This window comes from Dendrobates tinctorius, unplaced genomic scaffold (genome assembly GCF_039654945.1).
Source record: "Dendrobates tinctorius isolate UK_male_01 unplaced genomic scaffold, ASM3965494v1 ptg000003l, whole genome shotgun sequence".
Taxonomy (NCBI): domain Eukaryota; kingdom Metazoa; phylum Chordata; class Amphibia; order Anura; family Dendrobatidae; genus Dendrobates; species Dendrobates tinctorius.
In genome coordinates this window covers 93,969,466-93,988,481 of record NW_027361671.1, presented here as the reverse complement: position 1 = coordinate 93,988,481, position 19,016 = coordinate 93,969,466, and the positions used below count along the sequence as shown (strand labels likewise).

General features: G+C 45.0%; 1 protein-coding gene across 4 annotated transcripts in view; it reads left to right on the top strand.

The window, feature by feature from the left end:
- Nucleotides 1-19,016, top strand: part of FBXW8 (F-box and WD repeat domain containing 8) — a 235,416-nt gene that overhangs the window by 137,988 nt on the left and 78,412 nt on the right. For all 4 annotated transcript variants that reach the window (XR_012227014.1, XM_073560929.1, XM_073560823.1 and 1 more), the window contains 2 exons: nucleotides 5,799-5,995; nucleotides 17,301-17,510. Coding sequence is in view for 3 of the 4 variants with exons in the window: in XM_073560929.1 (XP_073417030.1) it covers nucleotides 5,799-5,995; nucleotides 17,301-17,510 (407 nt within the window). In the remaining variant the exon portion in view is untranslated. The remainder of the gene's footprint in view (nucleotides 1-5,798; nucleotides 5,996-17,300; nucleotides 17,511-19,016) is intronic.

Sequence of the window (19,016 nt, the reverse complement as noted above, 5' to 3'; positions counted from 1 at the left end):
CCTTGTGCTTGTCAGTGTATTTGAACTTTACAATTAATGACTAATATTCGTATAGGCCATCAATTATTAGATTTATATAGAATCATAGAATCATAGAATCGTAGAGTTGGAAGGGACCTCCTGGGCCATCTGGTCCAACCCCCTGCTCAAAGCAGGATTCGCTAAATCATCCCAGTCAGATGTCTGTCCAGCCTCTGTTTGAAGACTTCCATTGAAGGAGAACTCACCACTTCTCGTGGCAGCCTGTTCCACTCATTGATCACTCTAACTGTCAAAAAGTTTTTTCTAATATCTAATCTGTGTCTCCTCCCATTCAGTTTCATCCCATTGCTTCTAGTCTTTCCTTGTGCAAATGAGAATAAAGTTGATCCTTCTACAATGTGACAGCCCTTTAGATATTTGTAGACAGCTATTAAGTCTCCTCTCAGTCTTCTCTTTTGCAAACTAAACATTCCCAAATCCTGCAACCTTTCCTCATAAGACAGGGTTTGCAGACCGGTCACCATTCTGGTCGCTCTTTTCTGAACTTGCTCCAGTTTGTTGATGTCTTTTTTAAAATGTGGTGCCCAAAACTGGACACAATATTCCAGATGAGGTCTGACCAAAGAGGAGTAGAGGGAAATAATGACTTCACGTGATCTAGACTGTATGCTTCTGTTAATACATCCTAGAATTGCATTTGCCTTTTTTGCTGCTGCATCACACTGTTGACTCATATTCAGTCTGTGATCTATTAGTATACCCAAGTCTTTTTCACATGTGCTGTCACTTAGCCCTATTCCTCCCATTCTATATATGCTTTTTTCATTTTTATTGCCCAGATGTAGTACTTTGCATTTCTCCCTGTTAAAAACCATTCTGTTAGTTGCTGCCCACTTCTCCAGTTTATTTAAATCTTTTTGAATCCTCTCTCTCTCTTCTCTAGTATTAGCTATCCCTCCTAGCTTTGTGTCATCAGCAAATTTAATCAGTTTACCCTCAATTCCTTCATCTAAATCGTTGATAAAGATGTTGAACAATACAGGGCCCAGGACAGAGCCCTGTGGTACCCCACTTGAGACATTCTTCCAACTGGATGTGCAGCCATTTACGACCACTCTTTGGGTCCGATCACTAAGCCAGTTATGAATCCACCTAACAGTTGCCTTGTCCATTCCATACTTAGTCATTTTTTCAATAAGGATTGTATGAGAGACTTTGTCAAATGCTTTGCTGAAGTCAAGATATACTATATCTACAGCATTTCCTTGATCCACCCAATCAGTGATACCGTCATAGAAGGAAATTAAGTTAGTCTGACATGACTTATTAGTTACAAACCCATGCTGACTCTGTTTAATCACTTCATTCTTATCCAGGTATTGACATACATGTTGTTTAATAATTTGTTCAAAGATCTTTCCTGGTATAGAAGTCAGACTCACCGGCCTATAGTTGCCTGGGTCCACCTTCTTCCCCTTTTTGAAGATAGGAACAACATTTGCTCTTCTCCAGTCTTCTGGCACTTCTCCTGTTCTCCAAGAATTTTCAAAGATTATGGAGAGGGGTTCAAAAATTTCTTCTGCTATCTCCTTCAGTACTCTGGGGTGTAATTCATCTGGACCTGGAGACTTGAATTCATTTAGGTTAGCTAAGTGTTTCCTCACTATCTTTCTGTTTATAGATATCCTGGATTCTTCTATTCCCTTAATAGGACAGTGAATAACAGTTGATGTTGCATTTCCTTTCTGAGAGAAAACAGATGCAAAATAGGAATTTAAAAGTTCAGCCTTCTCAACATCCTGTCTTACCATTTCATCATTTTCATCCTGTAAAAATCCTATAGCATCTTTGACTTTTCTTTTACTTTTGACATATCCCCAAAATCCTTTATTATTGCTTTTGACATCTCTTGCAAGCCTCAGTTCATTTTCAGCTTTAGATAATCTGATTTGTGCCCTGCAGGTTCTGCAGACAGCATTATATTCTTCTTTAGATATGCCTCCCTCTTTCCATTTTATAAACATTTTTTTCTTCCTTTTTAGCATGTGCTTAAGTTCTGTGTTCATCCATCCTGGTTTCCTTAAATGCTTCCTATTCTTCCCTCTTTTCGGAATTGTTAACAACTGTGCTTTGAGAATTTCATTTTTCAAGATTTCCCATCCTTCCTGGACATTTTTGTCTTTAAGGATATCCAGCCATTGGATCCCTCCAATTCTCTTTCTGAATCCCTTAAAATCTGCCTTTCTGAAATCTAACCTTGACGTCTGAGTCTTCACAGGTCTTCCACCTCTAGTAATCCAAAATTCTAAAATAGCACCAAAATTCTAAAATAGCATTCCTCGCTAGGAATCCCCGCTGATCAGCGGTTAAAAAGGGCTATATCTCATTTGTTTGCCTCACACAGCTCAGTGCTACAGTGGCTTGCGAACGTATTCAAACCCTTGGCATTTTTCTTTTGATACCTAACACCATGGAATTTCACAGTTTTTTTTTTTTTAAGGTTTGCATGAGCTCATGTAAAAAACATGCCTACAACTGTGGACATTTGCTTTTCTTTTTTCGTGAAGCAAACAACGAATAAGCCAAATAACTGAAAACATCAGTGTGCAAATCTGTTCACACTCCTAAAGTCAGCTTGCTTTTGTGGAAATTACAGCTGCAAGCCGCTTCGGATAAGTCTCTATGACCTTTCCACATCTTTCCACTGGGATTTTTGCCAATTTCTCAAGGCAAAACTGCTCCACCTCCTTCAAGTTAGGGCTCATACTCACTTGAGAATCACATGATTCTCGTGTGAGTCTCTCGCATGAAAACCCAGCACTGCTGCTGGCATTCGGACTGGAGCGTGCGGCTGCATAGAAATACATGTAGCCGCACGCTCCGGTCCCAGTGCCAGCGGCAGTGCCAGGTTTGCATGCGAGAGACTCACACGAGAATCATGCAAGTCTCTCGCAAGTGAGTATGAGCCCTTAGATGACTTCCTCTGATAAACAGCAATCTTCAAGTTTTACCACAGATTCTCAGTTATTTTTAAGATCTGAGCTTTGACTAGGCCATTCCAAAAGATTGACATGTTTCCCCTTAAACCACTCGAGTGTTGCTTTAGCAGTATGCTTTGGGTTATTGTCTGGTGGAAGGTGAACCTCCATCCTAGTCTCAAATTACTGACAGACTGAAACAGGTTTTTCTCATGAATATCCTTGTATTTCACACCACTCATCTTCCCCTCGACTCGGACCATTTTCCCTGTCCTTGCTGCCAAAAAACATCCCGACAGCATGATGCTCCCACCGCCATGTTTCACTGTGGGGATGGCGTTCTTGAGATGATGAGCTGCGTTGATTTTGCGCCAGACATAGCATTTACCTTGGTGGCCAAAAAGTTAAATTTTGGTCTCATCTGACCACAGCACCTTCCTACATACATTTTGGAAGACTAACACATGTGTTTTGGCAAACTGTAAACCAGCCTTACAATTTTTGTGTATAAGTAAAGGATTTTTCCTGCCCATTCTTCCATAAAGGCCACCTCCGTGGAGTGTATGACTTATTCTGGTTATATGGATAGATATTCCAGTCTCTGCTTGGGAACTCTGCAGCTCCTTCAGGGATACCTTTTGGTCTTTGTGCTGCCTATCTGCCTTCCTTGCCTGGGCTGAGAGTTTTGGTGGACATCTCGCTCTTGGTAGGTTTGTTGTGGTACCATGTTCTTTCCATTTCATGATAATGGATTTGATGGTGCTCCGGGAGATCATCAGAGATTATGTTGTTTTTTTTTACAACCAAATACTTCTCAACAACTTTGTTTCTGACTTGTTTGGAGATCTCCGTGGTCTTCATGGTGTTGTTTGCTAGGTGGTGCCTCTTGCTTTATGGTGTTGCAGCCTCTGTGACCTTAAAGAAGGTGTGTTAAAGGTGTATATATACTGACAGGCCATGTTACACTTAGATTGCACACAGGTAGACTTCCTTACACTAAGGTGTCACTTATGAAAGTAATTGCACCAGAAATGTTTAGAATCTTCATCGCAAAAGGACTGAATACATATGCACATGCCATTTTTTAGTTATTTTATCCCATATATGGCTATATTTTTCTCAGTTCACCAACTTAGTCTATTTCATCAGCCGACATGTGCCCCTAACAGCCACGGGTGGAAACCCCCATTGTTGTCATTATTAATCTGCCCCATGGCCGGCTGCATCGGTTTTCCAGTAGACTATATTGATAAATCAAAGCTGTCTTTATAAAGTACAACTTGTCCCCCCCCCCCCCCCCCTAAAAAAAAAAAAAAAAAAAGCCCTCACATGGCCATATTGATGGAAAAATATAAAAGATGACTCTGGGAAGAAGGGGAATGAAAACCGAAAAAAGAAAAATGACCCAGGGTGAAGAGGTTAAACACAGGTTGTAAAGTTATAAAATATGTAAAAAGCCAAGGGGATGAATACTTTTGCAAGAGACTGTATGATTTAATGTGCCAGGATAACAGAAGCACCGCTACGGTGCGACCGTTCAGCTCTTCTGCCTCAGATGTCTGTCTATCTATCTATCTAGCTATATATCAAGGGTCTTTGCAAAGTTTGGAAACCTTTAACACATAAAAATAATTATTTTCTGCAAGGCATTTTATTCTGCTACGTGTCACACTGACCGCACATGGGAAGCACGTTAATGGCACACTGACGCTACATGAGTGATGCACACGTACATACTGACAGCATATTTGAAGCACACTGACACTACATGGATGATGCACACATACATACTGATGGCATATGGAGGCCATACGTATGATGCACATATGGAGGCCAAACTGATGATGCACACGTCCATACTGATGGCACATGGAGGCCATATGGATGATGGCCGCATACATACTGATGGCAAATGAAGGCCATACGGATGATGGCCACGTACATACTGATGGCACATGGAGACCATACGGATGCACACGTACGTACTGATGGCATATGGAGACCAAACGGATGATGCACACGTACGTACTGATGGCACATGGAGGCCATATGGATGATGCACATATGGAGGCCAAACTGATGATGCACACATCCATACTGATGGCACATGGAGGCCATACGGATGATGGCCGCATACATACTGATGGCAAATGGAGGCCATACGGATGATGGCCACGTACATACTGATGGCACATGGAGACCATACGGATGCACACGTACGTACTGATGGCATATGGAGACCAAACGGATGATGCACACGTACGTACTGATGGCACATGGAGGCCATATGGATGATGCACATATGGAGGCCAAACTGATGATGCACACATCCATACTGATGGCACATGGAGGCCATACGGATGATGGCCGCATACATACTGATGGCAAATGGAGGCCATACGGATGATGGCCACGTACATACTGATGGCACATGGAGACCATACAGATGCACACGTACGTACTGATGGCATATGGAGACCAAACGGATGATGCACACGTACGTACTGATGGCACATGGAGGCCATATGGATGATGCACACGTACATACTAATGGCATATGGAGGCCATACGGATGACGCACATGGACACGCAACACTGATAACACCGTTCCAGGTTTTTCCAGTACCGGTGTCATCAGGACGTGTGCAGAGCGCCTAAGACTGTGAGTTCTCCTAGTTTGCCTTTATACCAGTCTAGAAAATGACTGTTGCTTTTTTTCACACTCGACAGATGACATTGCATGAGACTTGTAAAATGACATTTTGTGTATTTGCTAAAGGAAGTAGGATACATCAGAAATCTGGTGAGAACATGAAGAACTGTGCTTTATCTCTACAGGTACCATTGATGTTTGGAGTCTCCTGGTTGGACGGGAACCTATCCATTATTATCAACACAACCAAAAGATCCAAGCCCTCGCTCTGAGCCCAGAATCCGCTGCTATAGCAACAGCATCTACTTTCCAAATCAGAGTGGAGAGTCCTGATGATAAAGGGTATTGGAGAACTAGCTGCAGTTTCCAGACCCAGAAACTGGTATGCTTTTTATTGTCAAATAAAAAAAAAAATTCAGTCTCTACATATTAAAAAAGTATATAATAGGTATAGATGCTGCAGAAAGTTCTAAACATAAACTGCATTAAAGCAGGAAAGGTGGAAAGCTGTATTCTGTTTGTCATAAACGTTCCATTCCATGCTATATTTCACTTTAACATATATTCTGGCTATGCCTACACCTGTAATACCAACAACAAATGAAAAAATGTGGTAACCAAAGGACCAATTAGTATAAAAGATTCCATTTTATTTCTATTTATGTTTCGTTGGAGCCTCCGTAACCTCTACTAACGCTATTGGATAAAATGAGGGAAGCCTGATTTACTCCATTTTGGTCATTGGGATCCTTAATTTGACAGCTCCAGTACTGCGGCTAATGATGTCTTCATGGCTGCTACAGCCAATCGCATTCCTTGTGTTCTTTAGCCCAAACAAGTGTCTTCTGCTTGTTGCCTGTCCTTAGCAGTGGTTTCCTCCGCAGCAGAGGTGACTCTTGGTCTTCCTTTCCTGGGTAGGTCCTCCTGTGAGCCAGTTTCTTGATGGTTTTTGCCACTGCACTTGGGGACGCTTTCAAAGTTTTCCCAATTTTTTCGGACTGACTGACTTTCATTTCTTAAAGTAATGATGGCCACTCGTTTTTCTTTACTTAGCTGCTTTTTTCTTGCCATAACACAAATTATAACAGTCTATTCAGAAGGACAATCAGCTGTGTATCCTCCAGACTTCTGCACAACACAACTGATGGTCCCAACACCATTTATAAGGCAAGAAATCCCATTTACTAAACCTGACAGGGCACACCTGTGAAGTGAAAACCATTTCCGGTGACTACCTCTTGAAGCTCATCAAGAGAATGCCAATAGTGTGCAAAGCAGTAATCAAAGCAAAAGGTGGCTACTTTGAAGAACCTAGAATATAAGACATGCAGTATTTTCAGTTGTTTCACACTTTTTTGTTAATTATATAATTCCACATGTGTTAATTCATAGTTTTGATGCCTTCAGAGTGAATCTACAATTTTCATAGTCATGAAAATAAAGAAAACTCTTTGAATGAAAAGGTGTGTCCAAACTTGTGTGTATATGTATCAAGCCACGCCCACTCCGCATAGCCACACTCACTCCACACGCAAAGCCCCATCCACATCACCCACGTTGTTAGCGCACACGAGTGGAGACACATTCACCTTGAACGCCACCCTGCAAATCTCACCGACTGCGTTGTCCCAGCTGCTGCGAGCAACAATCAGGGCCGTTACCTTCAGAGTATCAGTGCGCAGCAGGCACAGGCCACATCTAGCTCTGTCATGTCTAGAATGGAGTTGCTCCTGTGAGGGATGACGTCAAGTGAAAGGGAGGAGCTTCATGGATTACACCGCTGTGCTCATAACAGGAAGTTTCTGTGCACGTGTCAGGTGAAAATGAAGAGGTGTGAGAGGAAAATGAGAGGAGTGAGGGGAAAACAGTGGAGTGATCATAAAATGACAGGTGTGAGGTCAAAATGACAGGCGTGAGGGGGGAAAATGAGAGATGTGAGAGGAAAAATGACAGGCGTGATGGGAAAATGAGAGAAGTCAGGTGTTGCTGCAGTATGAGGCTGTGTATAGAGAAGAGTGAGGCGCTGCAGGTGGAGTCTGTGTATAAGGCCACATTCACATGTTCAGTATTTGGTCAGTATTTTACCTAATTATTTATAAGCCAAAACCACGAGTGGGAGAAAAATACAGAAGTGAATATACGATGTGAAATGTTTTTATGTGCAATATAATGATTATAATTTGTTATAACTAACCACAGTTGGTTACTATGCCCAGGCAACGCCGGGCTCTTCAGCTAGTAATTGTTAATTGTTATAAAACTCTGTGCGCATAGCCTAATAATTATTGTAAAACTCTTTTGGGAAATCCATTTTGCTGCTAATATGAGGATTTTTTAAAGCTTTTTTTTCTCCAGTTCAGGTTTTCAAAAACATCTAGTGGGGAAAACAAAAGTGCATGTCACTATTTATAAACGTATCCTGATTGAATCCTCTCCGAAGAAGGCACTGTCCAATCAAAGTGCTGCAAGGAATGTTTTACGGAAAAAAAACACTTAAAAAATGCTGCAGGAAAGTTTTCAGGAAAATATAAACCCCTCCCATAAACTTCTCATACAAGCATTTCCTGAAGCAATTTCCACTTCACATAGTTTTTGACGAGTTCTAAAATGACAAGTTTCGAACATAGCTGTAGAAAACCAACTACAATGGCAGCATGGCAGTGAGAACCATTTAGGAAAGGGAAACCTGATGCCCGCTTCTCTTTAAGGTTATGTTCACTCAGAGTTTTTAAAGTCAGAAAAATCAGACAAGTTTTTCTGCTTCTCTCAAAAATTTTATTTTGGGGGAGGCCATTATTCTTTCCCTGGAATGATTTTGAAGAGTTATGGAATAGTTTTTAGCTTTTGTTTTCAATAAAGTGTTTTGTTTTGTTTTTGCAGCCTTTTGATTTGACATTGCCTATTTTGAATGGATTCCATCAGATTGGCTTCAAATAACATCTAGTGTTACATTTTTCCTCCAGATGATTTTTTAAATCCTCATCAGGATAAGAAAAAACATACAAAATACACTTCATGAACAGTAAATAGGAAGAGTTTTCCAAACTTTTGAATCGTTTTTGAAAAATAGTAATGAGTCAACGACAGGGAGACTGAGACTAACCACCAAATTTGCACCGCCAAGATGACTATGTCGAGCAGTGTGTAATATAGATCTTTTATTTTCTCCTTCGTCTCATTGGGGGACACAGATACTGTGGGTGTATGCTTCTGCCGCTAGGAGGCTGACACTAAGTGAAAAAAAGAGGTTAGCTCCTCCTCCGCAGTATACACCCTCGCCCCTATTGCGGGCAGAAATCAGTTTTTTGCTTAGTGTCCTATGGAGGCACACACAGTCTGGATCTCTCCAGTCTATTTTATGAAGATGAGACAGGGGCAACGCATCCTATTGAAAGGATCCGATTTCCCCAAACCATCAACGGGCGAGCACGTGCGAGTATCCCTCCACGTATCCTTTCCCGCACCGAGGGACATATCTGGGACTTTTTCCCCAGACTTCTATTTTTGTTTGTTATTTTATGAAGATGAGACAGGGGCAACGCATCCTATTGAAAGGATCCGATTTCCCCAAACCATCAACGGGCGAGCACGTGCGAGTGTCCCTCCACGTATCCTTTCCCGCGACGTGGGACATTATGCCAGACTTAGCCCTGTCCACCCCTAGGTATTGAAACCATGGGCTTGCACAGAGGCACAAGACTAGTCTGTGCGGCCCCCACTGCTCCACCAACGCTAGATGGCGGTGCTGCAAGGTGGCGGACGGTCCCTCTCCTCACCCCCTGAAGGGGTTAGATGGAGCTAGGGTGCCTGCACCGTCCTGTTTTTTATCAAAGACCCCCTCACATACCTGCGCTAAAGCTGAAGAGGATCATCGGTGAGGAGAGGGTCGGGGAGGGCTCCTGCGAAGATTTCGGGCTGGAGCCCACAGCCGCAGAAGGCGGCGTCCACTAGCATACAAGAGAAGGACTGGATCCGTCAGGACAAGAACGCTGCGCCGGTCAGTAGCGCCATTTTTTTGAGGCCGCGGCTGGAAGTTCCGCCCTCGGGGCCGCGTGTCACTTCCGGCAGCCCGCCCCGCACTCGGCGGCGAAAAAAAAAAATCGAGGCCCCGACTTCGGCGCACGATTTAAAGTAAGCATCCAGGTCGGGGGGGCGCAGGACTAGGGTAAGTGCTGCCCGAGAGGCCATGCTAGGGAAAAACGAGGAGCTACCTCTTCCCCATATCCCCAGCAGCGGACAGATACACCATGTCCGAAAAAAAAAAAAAGACGCACACGTTCTTTTTCGCGGCATGCATCTCTAGTTGGACTGCGTTTCTGCGGGTGCAGAGCAGCGTTTATGCGAAGCCTGCGAATCCAAACGCGCCCAGGAGCCCTCCCCTGCGACCGCGACCAATGTGTCAAATCCCCAGAGTGGGCCCGATCACTGTCACAGTACATGGTGTCGCTTACAAGAGCAATAGAATCCCTTCAAGCCCCAGATAGGGGCAGGGACAGTGTCGCCACCTTTAGAGGGAACATTCACCTCACAGTAGCCTCCGGCCTGCAGGGGCCGCCCTCACTCCAGGCAGACCCGGGGGAAACAAATCCACACGGTGTCGCCCAGACCATCTGGTGCCTTTTGGCATCCGTAAGATCTGCTTCTCGCTCCCCGTCACCAGTGGTTGATAGCGAGCAGACCTCAGATTGCGACTCAGACGAGCCCATTGACCTGGACACTCCAGATTCACGTGAAACGGTGGACAGCCTCCTAGAAGCCATCAATCACCCTGGGGATTGAGGATGATACCGCAGCGGCTACGGAGCATAAAGGGCATGTAAACGAGTGAAGCGGCCGCACAAAATTTTTTCCTCTCACCCTGAGTTTGAGGACATAGTACAGCGGCACAGAGAACGTCCAAAAAGGCGTTTTTCTCGGGTTAAAGGGCACTCGAAACGCGTTATCCATGTGCTCCGGACCTCCGTAAACAATGGATGGCATCCTCGATAGTGGATCCTCCGGTTTCACGCCTGGCCACTAAGACCCTGTTATCTGTCCCTAGGGTTTCCTCGATTAAGGATCCCACGGACTGCCGTATTGAGAGCCTAGCTCGTTCAGTATTTGAGGCGTCAGGATCTGCACTCGCTCCCTCGTTCGCAGCCAAGGCTATGATATCATAGTCAGAAACATTGAACAAGGTCGCGCAGGAGCAGGATCTACCTGCAGAGATCTCGGAGGTCACAGGTCAGATAACGATAGCTGGAGATTATGTAATGAATGCGTTTTTGGATGCGGCCAATTGTTCAGCACTTGCTGCCGCTAATGCAATCTCTATCTGAAGAGCCCTATGGTTGAGGACATGGCGGGCCGATTCTACTTCCAAGAAGTCCTTGGCTTCCCTGCCTGATCAGTGCGGCCGCCTATTTTTGGATCAACTTATCTCCGACTGCACAGGAGGAAGGAGCGGGTTTCTCACCCAACAGAAGGTTAGATCATTTTTTCGTCACCCGGTTCAGGCACGTTTTCGGACCTTTCGCAGTGCCACCGGCCATTCTAGGCCGGGCGTGACGGCAGTGGTCAGGTGGCGGCCGGTAAGCAGCCTGAGCCTGGTCCGGGACCCGAATAGGAGACGGTCTGGGGTCATGTGTTGAAACACTCCGGGTAGGACTACGGGGCCCAATTTCGCCACCTCAGGCCGCCCCAACCAGGATAGGGAGCGGCAGGTCATATAGAGCCAACCCATTGGGGAGAATGCATGCTCAAGTGGCCAGATCGAGGGGACCCAGTTCCTAAGGATCATCGGCCAAATGACTCGAGGTCTTTATCAGACGACACCAGCAAGTGGGGGGCTGCCTACTCTGTTTTAACCACGTCTGGGCCAACATCGCTCACGAAGCATGGGTAAAAGAGTTGGTGTCCTCAGGTTACAAAATAGAATTTGTCAGATGCCCTCCAAGAAAGTTTTTTCCTTCCCGGCTTCCCTGGGTGGATACCCAGGTAAGGGCTCTATTGGGAGCCATCAAGTCGCTCCTGCACAACGGAGTCATTGTTCCAGTGCCGGAACATGGAAGAGCTCAGGGGTTCTATTCAAACCTTTTTGGGTCCCCAAAAAGGACGGGTCTGTCAGGCCTGTTTTGGACCTAAAGCTTCTGAACAAATTCATCAGGATCAGACATTTCCGGATGGAGTCTCTCCGTTCAGTCATAGCGGTCATGGAACAGTGAGAATATTTGGCCTCAATTGACAGCCATGACGCTTTTCTGCATATTCCCATTTTTTCCTCCTCATCAGAGGCGGCTACGCTTCGCCTTCAGCGTTCAGCATTTTAAGTTCGTAGCGCTACCCTTCGGGCTAGCCACGGCTCCCGGAGTGTTCACAAAGGTTTTGGCAATTGTCAGGGCCACACTGCATTCTCGAGGCATAGTCGTCTTGCCTTATCTGGATGACCTCTTGGTCAGGGGCCCGTCAATACGGGCAGGTGAGGAAGGTGTCAACATCATGCTAGATACTCTTGCCGCTTAGATGGTTGGTCAATGCAAAGAGATCATCCCTTGTGCCAGCTCAGAGGATCTCCTTCCTAGGGATGATCTTCGACACTTGCTGAGGGTTGATAATTCTCCCTCAGGAAAGGGCGCTAGTCTCCGGCAGGGAGTCCGGACACTACGCCAACCAGTCCCTCATACCATCCGATCCGCGATAAGGATCCTAGGGAAAATGGTGGCAGCGATTGAAGCGTCCAATTCCATCCTTCACCCTCTGCAGCACGCCTCGTGTCAGCCTGGGACAAGAATCCTTTCACGCTCGATCGGCAATGCAAACTGGCCTCTCAAGTCAGGCAGTCGCTCGGATGGTGGATAACCAGTTCCTCTCTGGCCTATGTCATGGGCTGATAATGACTATTGACGTCAGTCTCCTCGGTTGGGAAGCGGTGTTTCGCTACCACACAACCCAGAAACGGTGGTCGCCACAGGAGGCACGCCTCCCGATCAACTTATTTGGGGGATACGAGCAATTCGGCTGGCTCTGCAGAGGTTTCATCACTTGCTAGCAGGCCGTCCTGTCCGGATTCTATCGGACATCACCACGGCGGTGGTTTACATAATTCGTCAGGGGGCACCCGCAGCAGAACAATCATGCGCGAGGTGAAGCAGGTTCTTCAGTGGGCCGAAGCAAACCACTCAGTGATTTCGGCTGTCCACATCCCGGGAGTGGAAAATTGGGCGGCAGACTTCCTCAGCCGGCAGGGTCTTGCATCCGGAGAGTGGTCTCTACATCCCGAAGTTCTTCAACAGATTTGTCAACTGTGGGGAGCTCCGGATGTGGACCTGACTATTTCCAGAGTGAATGCCAAGGTGCCCACATATGTCTCTCGGGCCAGGGACCCGCAGGCATTCGCGGGGGACGCGTGGGTTCTGCCATGGAACCAGTTTCGCCTCCCATATCTATTTCCCCCACTGCCACTACTCCCGAGAGTCAGCAAAGGGATCAAGACGGAAGGGGGGCCGGCGATTCTGCTGGCCCCAGACTGGCCCCGTCGAGCATGGTACGCAGATCTAAGGCAGCTGCTCGCCGATGTTCCTGGGCGCCTGCTAGAGCGTCCAGATCTACCATCTCAAGGGCCAATTTGCCACCCGAACTCAGGGACCCTGTGTTTGACGGCAGGGCCGTTGAATCTCGGATTCTAACCCAGGCAGCAAGGTTCGGTAGCAAGGTGGTCGCTACAACGATTAGCGCCCGGAGGCCTGCTTCAGCATGAATTTACCACCACACTTGGAAGGTGTTCTTTGCTTGATGTCGAGGTGCGGTGTTTCTCCGCTAAGATTCTCGATCTCCAACATCTTGGTTTTTCTCCAGTCGGGCTCAGAGAGCCCAGAGAGCTCAGTCGTTAGAGCATTAGACTCGGGCTTTGCCCCAGGTTTCCGCAGGAGACAAATGTCGGCCTTATCCGTCCTTTTCCAGTGCAGGGTTACTGCCAATTTGCAGGTGAGAACTTTTCATCCGGGGAGTGTTCCACTTGATACCTCCCTATATGGCGCCGATGGACGCCTGGGTTCTTAACATGGTCTTAAGCGTTCTGCAGGAAGCTCCATTGGAACTGTTTCATGATACCTTTCCTGGAAAAGTTGTTCCCCTAGTGGCCATTTCTTCCATCAGGCGGGTTTTCAGAGCTGGCGGCTCTATCCTGCCGAGCTCCGTTCCTCACTTTCCATAAGTATAAGGTGGTCCTCAGACCAGCCCCTCTGTTTCTGCGAAGGTCGTGTCCTCTTTTTCACATCAATGAAGATGTTGTTTTGTCTTCATTTTTTCCAGCACCGGTGCACCGTGTGGAAGAAGGCTCTTCACACGTTAGACCTGGTAAGAGCCCTCCGGAGGTACGTGTCACGGACGGCACCCTTTCCTCAGACGGACACGCTGTTCGTGCTCCCTGAAGAACGCAGGAAGGGACTCGCTGCCTCAAAGTCGATCAGAGCCAGATAGATTCGTTTGACTATTCAGGAGTCCTACTGCATTAGAGGCACGCCGATTCCAGCAGGGATCAGAGCGCACTCTACTTGGGCAGTGGGCGCCTCTTGGGCGCTTCGGCATCAGGCTTCGACGGAACAGGTTTGCAAGGCAGCAACCTGGTCCAGCCTGCACACATTTGCCAAACATAATATCCATGCTCAGGCCTCGGCGGATGCAAGCCTGGGTAGAAGGATTTTCCAAGCAACGGTGACGCACCTTTAAACAGGAGGTGAATGTAGCTTGGATCGGTGAGTCAATCTCCCACCCAGGGACTGCTTTAGGACGTCCCACAGTATCTGTGTCCCCCAATGAGACGAAGGAGAAACATGGATTTTTGTGAGTACTCACCGTAAAATCCTTTTCTCCGAGACGCTCATTGGGGGACACAGCACCCACCCTATTAGCCAGTTGGCTCTTGTTTAAATGAATATGTGTTTACTTATTTGATATAAAGGTGGTGTTTTCCTTTGGACATGTTGTACCTGTATTAAGGCTGATTTGTTGTCCTCCTACTGCTTTGGTACCAAACTGATTTCTGCCCGCAATAGGGGCGAGGGTGTATACTGCGGAGGAGGAGCTAACCTCTTTTTTTCACTTAGTGTCAGCCTCCTAGCGGCAGAAGCATACACCCACAGTATCTGTGTCCCCCAATGAGCGTCTCGGAGAAAAGGATTTTACGGTGAGTACTCACAAAAATCCTTGTTTTTACATCCTAATAAAAATATTGTTTTGAACAAGGGCATTCCTTCCGAAGTCATTCTTAACCCTGTTAACCATATTCTTAACCCAATAACCAATGGTGACAACTTCCTTTTATTAATAATAATAACAAACGTTACTGATATATTCCCAGTATATTCCACAAATTTACAATTCAGACAATATCAACGAGGGTCCTATTTAGGGTTAGATTCAGACAGTAAATTATTAGTGTCCATGAGAAGAGTGTATTAAATTGCAGATTGCAAGATTAACATGTTAGAAGCCGACAGAATTAGGGTAGATTTTGACCCTGTAAAGATAAATTCACAGCTCTCAATTAAAGTATCACTGCTGTAAACTGTATAGGAATGATAGATTGCAGTTAGCTGAACATAGTTCGAATTGGCAAGAATATTGCATCCTTATGAAAGCAGCAGCCTGCTACTATGTGTCATGTCTAATGTGTCTGAAAGTGCAGCACTGGCAAGAAACGTTCCGAAGAACAGCAGCTATAGTGTAATATGCAGTGATGAGATATATTGTGAAACTATTGAATACGTAAAGAATTTTTCATATTGGTGTGCACCACCAAGGCGAATCATGAATAATGTAAACTGTGTTCCAAATTATTTTGCAAAAAGAGTTTAGGAGTGATAAGGTTAGAATTTTTTTGTTTGTCATTTAAACTCATTGATGGTGATGTGTGTCAGTGCTCTTTATATCCCTGCAAGCAATTGCAGATACCTGTGCAAATTAGTTTGGCAGGTGTGTCCAAATAAAGGCAAGACTACTTAAGAAGGCTGTTCCACATTATTAAGCAGCCTACATTTTTTGCCAAAATGGGAAAGAAAAAGGATGTGTCGGCTGCTGAGAAGCAACAAATTGTGGAGTATTTAGGTCAAGGCATGACTACAATCAACATTGCCAAGACACTTCATCGTGATCATCGCACAATCAAGAAGTATGTAGCTGATTCCCAGCACACACGTGTGCGTGCTGATAAGGAAAAATTGAGGACTCTTTCCAACAGGCAATTGCATCAGGTTAAAAGAGCAGCTGCAAAAATGCCTTGTCATAGCAGCAGACAAGTTTTTGAAGCTGCTGGTGCCTCCAACGTCCCCCGAACAACAAGATGCAGGGTCCTTCAGAGGTTTGCAGCTGTGTGTAAGCCATCCTGTCGACCACCTCTATCCACTGCACACAAGCAGAAACGGCTCCAGTGGGCCAAACGATACATGAAGACTGACTTCCAAACTGTTTTGTTCACCGATGTGTGCCGTGCAACGCTCGATGGTCCAGATGGATGGAGTGGAGGATGGCTGGTTGATGGACACCCCATGAAAACACGGCTAAGGCGCCAACAAGGAGGAGGTGGAGTAATGTTTTGGTCTGGAATCATGGGGAGAGAGATTGTCAGCCCCTTTAGGAACCCTGAAGGGGTAAAGATGAACTCCATAATCTATGTGGAGTTTCTAAAACAGCACTTCCTGCTATGGTTCAAGAGGAAGAACCGTGCTTTCCGCAGCAAGATCATTTTCATGCATGATAAGGCACCGTCTCATGCTGCAAATAACACATCTGCGTCTCTCGCTGCTATGGGCATAAAAGAGGACAAACTTATGGTGTGGCCACCATCTTCCCCTGACCTCAACCCCTTTGAGAACCTCTGGAGTATCTCAAAAGGAGTGTCTATGATGGCGGGAGGCAGTTCACATCTAAGCAACAGCTCTGGGAGGGTATTCTGTCCACATTCAAAACAATTAAAGCACAAACCATCCAAAAACTGACAAATTCAATGGACGAGAGAGTTCAGAAGCTTCTTTCGAACAAGGGGTCCTATGTGCAAATGTAACATCACCTAGAATAAAGTTTTGACTTGAAAGCTGTTTGATTTCATTTTGTAATAAGCTGATAATGCTTATAATTTCACAATTGACCATTTTTTTGTTCAAAATAAAAATAAAAATGTAGAAAACTCTGCTGTGCATAATAATTTGGAACATGCATTTTGAGTGTTTCTTATTTTTAAAGATATACTGTTTTCATAGGCAGTTTGTTCAAAAGCATTGCAATTATACTAGAATATTAGATGACTGGAAAATAACAATGACTGCAATTCATGTAGGTAATTTAGAGAAAATATGAGGAAATATTTTTTGCATAATAATTTGGAACACAGTGTAGAGACGTACGTTTCGCTGATAAGTGTCAGCTTTTTCTAAGGGCCTTAGAAACAGCCAACACTTATCAGCGAAACGTACGTCTTTTGCTTTATTTCACATTCTACACCCCCCTTTCCCTACGTAATTCATAATATGCAGTGACGCAGGCATCCAATTCTATACTCCTTCAGCTCAGAATTTTAGCCGAGCTAGGGTTCTTGAGAGCCATTGAATGCCTTTTTATATTGTGATATTGATGCAGGTTTTACAAGAGTGCAGATGCATTTGAAAATTCACATATGCTCTTTGGTTATAATGATTTTCTTTGCTGTTTTATAGGTAAATTTTCTTCATTTAACCCATGACTCCACCGGATCTCCTATCGCTGTTGCAGCTGCTGAAGAAATGGTTTACCTCCTAAAGCCAGATGTGCCCGAAAAAGTTCTGCACTCCACCTACGGTCAACCGGTTACCTGCTTGGATGTTTCAACACATCAGGCTGCATTCGGAGTAAAAAGTTATGGCTGGTTCACCAATAATGGCAATAAGGTAATGGAGGATGTAAATTGAAGGGAACTGTAGAGTTTTCTGGTACATGACATCTGTGTGATGCAGCTTCTGCCTCAGAGCCCCGAAAAGAAGAAACACTGTTCCTTAGACCTGTGTCTCAACTGACATAGGAACTGTATTGTAAGCACATATACCGGAGAGCTGGCTTTGGAAAAGGGCTGTGACAGCTGAAGAAATCTTTTCTTTGGCTGACTGAGCACAAAGGATATTTTTCTCCTGCCTCAGTCCATCATGCGCAGGCAGCCGAGGAGATGATTTATTTCTCTTCTTGTCGCAGCTCACTTGTATCATAAGTACATATACATCTTCTGTATTTGGGTGCCCCGGACAGTTTGATTATTGGGGGAGTTAAAGAGCCAGCTTGTCCAATTTTGGACTCCCGATACTATTGTTCTCCTCGAGATAAGCTACCGCCAGGCAGAACCCCTGTCTCATAGTGACTTTCAGATTGAGAACACAGAAGGGAAGTGAGCTCTCTTGTGTGTGGGAGAGTAGTAGTGAAGCCATCTAATGAGCTTTACGTTAACATTTGATTTAATCATCATTGTTATGTTAAACTTATTTTACATGGTATCTTTCCTTTACTTTAACAAGACATTTTTAAATCATGTAGCAACATATAAGCTCCATTAAAATTGACCCTTATCATGTCTGACAGAATCGTACAAGATTGTATTTGTGACACACATAAACAGGCCTGTTTCTCCATTCGTGCCATGATATATGGTTAATCTCCCGCAGTATGGAGTAGCTCTTTTGTATATAGGCTTTGTTCTCATTTTATAATGCGAAGGGATAAAACCTGTTGCCAAGATGAGTATCTCGTTACAATAGCTGCAGTAATGAATAACACTGAACGGGTTAAGACAATCATTACTGTGTAAACGAATCATAGCCACCGAAATGAAGTAATCCAGATGGCTGCAGCGTGCTAGGTACATGGGACTGGTGCTTGGCACGGCTTTCCCAGCTGACATCACCCTGCAAATCAATCAGGTTGCGCCTCTTAGAGTGATTACTCTCCGCACACTGAAGTGGAAGCGTGCGTTACGATTGGCCGTTTTCCATTTTCCCGCTCACCTTGCGGTTGGATCAAATGGTTTGAAATAATTAGTAATGAATAATTTTCCATCTTTGATCGCAGCTTTGTCATGTTGACTCTCGCTCGCTTTATGTCAGTCGTGAGTAATGTGCATCCGATGGCAGCGATGGCTCTCATTAGCACTCTAAGCTTTATGATATTGACTGCATCTCCGAATATCTTCTGGTTAAATGGAAAAAGCTAATATCAGAGAAACCTTGAGAAGCTTGGTAAAAAAAAATCATTCAGATGTCTTTTGCGCGTCGCTTAATAAAGATTCTTGTGTATAAGAGCTGGAAAAAAGCCTGAGATTTGTGTTTGCTTCGAGAGGGTTTCCACCCACACTTCACCGTATTGATTATTTTTTATTGATGTCTATAGTGATTGTTATTATTGATTCAATA